The 2,135-nt window shown below is 43.1% G+C and overlaps 1 protein-coding gene across 1 annotated transcript; it reads right to left on the minus strand.

Moving 5' to 3' along the window:
* Positions 1 to 359: 359 nt before the first annotated feature.
* On the minus strand, positions 360 to 1,775 carry LOC308151061 (E3 ubiquitin-protein ligase-like; the record flags this gene model as incomplete). The annotated part of the gene is made up of 3 exons (XM_080523873.1): positions 1,696 to 1,775; positions 1,238 to 1,408; positions 360 to 815 (listed from the first exon to the last, which is right to left on the minus strand). The coding sequence occupies exons 1-3, from the start codon at positions 1,771 to 1,773 to the stop codon at positions 360 to 362; spliced, it is 705 nt and encodes a 234-aa protein (XP_080379999.1). The 5' UTR covers positions 1,774 to 1,775.
* Between the last annotated feature and the right edge of the window lie 360 nt (positions 1,776 to 2,135).

Genomic DNA, 2,135 nt, shown 5'->3' on the forward strand with positions numbered 1-2,135 from the left:
GCCTACGACTAATCTTCACAGACAAGCAGCTGGAGGGCCTATCCCTGCTCTCTTCCTCTGGGATACAGCACCAGTCTGTCATTTACGTAGTGCTGTTGTTGGCTGGTGGATGTAAAGACTGATGGGTAGAAAAAGAGCATCTTTGCCAGTCCTCACTTCACAAAGATATGTCTGCAATTCTGATATACAGTAGCTCACCAAGCAATGAAAAAAGTAATTTTGTGCACACTTGTATTAAAACTTTTCAAAAACTGTTTTTATTGCTGTGTTGCGTGATTACAGAGGGTAGCCTACAGAGAAACAAAGTGAACAAAAAGAGTGGAAAGGACACTATTGGACCCTTATACTGAGCATAAATCTTAGTTTCTGTGCCAGACTGGTATAGAGGTCTGCCTGGGAGCCACCCCTGCAGAACAGGCTATGAAATATGAACTGGTCTGCAGGCAAATGGGCTTCAGCTTCAGGCACACGAAGCAGAACTCCACCTGACAGCGGGGGCAGAGGATGTTTTTACATCCTGTCTTGTCATGCTCCACCCTTTGGCCACAGGTGGGGCAGACGCGTATGGAAGGGCAGGCGGTGACCCCCTTCACCTGGGGTAGAGAAGTGGTGGGGCACTTCATCAGCAGCTCCAGATCCTGATTGGTGCAGCCATCGTTGTCACACCTGTCAGACCGAGGCCTCAGACCTTTCCACTGCTTCAGGCACTGCCAGCAGAACTCATAGACCTGGTGTTTGACCTGTGAGCATATGGTGCAGCGAACGCTCAGGTTGGAGAGATCCACTCTCTCAACAAAAGATTTGCAGCCAGGGCACTGGGATGGAAGGGGTATAGAAGGAAGACAGAAGAGAGGATGGGGGTGAGATTCTATGTTCGAAATGTGGTTGCTGCTGTACTGTAAGGATTTGAGGTAAAATGTCATGTCTCCATGCATTGAGGATTCTTCAGGGATGCAAACTGGTGATGGCCCAAAAAGGTGACAACATTTTTTTTTGCCTGAGAACAAAGAACATTTATGAAAACTGTTGATCTATTTTGAGGTAAAAACGGCTAAAACGGCTAAAAGGTGACATGTTTGCACCCCTGAAAATGTCTTACAAATAACAGCATAACGATACATATCTTGTGTTCTAGATTATGTGGTAAAGAATCTTGCTTTGACCAACACTACATACTGTAAAACATCTCTGTAAATGGTAAAGATAAGACTGCATATGAATGGTAACAGACACTTACTTGTTTGAATTCACAATATTTGGTTGCAGCCAGATGGGCCAAAGTCTCTTCAAAGTGCACCATCTCCTCTGTGGTCAGAACAGCCTTCCAACGCACCTCCTGGTAAGGCCACTCCACACCACACTTCACTGTGCCATCCTTGATCGCAGGGCAGAGGAACTTGTACTGACTCTGGAATTTTCAAAGAAGATAAGACGTTGAGAGCATTGAGAATAACACAACTAAAGAGACCATTGGAGGACAGAACAAGACATGATGCGGGCACAATCATTTCAATAACAATTTGAATGATTCGCAATAATGCATATATAGATGTATATGATTATATGAATAATATAAATCACATGAACATTTTAAATTCTACATTTCTTTTTCTGCGAACATCTCTTTCTTAGCAACAGTTGGTATGACTGGTGTTCATTTCATGATGTCTGTTTGTCAGTGTCAATTGTGAGCACCTGGTCCAGGAGGCTGCGACACCATTGGGTTAGCGACTCGGGGGTAACCGCGTGACCACAGGACATCTCTAACCTCATGGTGTCAGGATCATCATCCAGGGCTGAAAAACAACAATGATGGCAGTCAGTGATAAATAAATAACTTAGGGAGGGTTGATAGGGATGGTGCTCTGTACATACAGATAGAGTTGGTACAGTAGTGTGTTTACACACAGAGGAGAGCCCTATATAATTACAATCATCTTATTATCAATCCATAAGGGCCAACATTCAGTGAAGTAGTAAAAGCATATAGAATCACATTGTCAATAAACAACTCATGAGAAAATGTTTCAGGCACCATCAGGTGCTATATGAAAACATATACATTGTTGGCTACAATTTATCATTGCAACTATACAGGATATTGATATACCAAAACCTAACCTCATAGTTTGTTT

Source organism: Nansenia antarctica, assembly GCF_963989245.1.
Source record: "Nansenia antarctica genome assembly, chromosome: 2".
NCBI classification, from domain to species: domain Eukaryota; kingdom Metazoa; phylum Chordata; class Actinopteri; order Argentiniformes; family Microstomatidae; genus Nansenia; species Nansenia antarctica.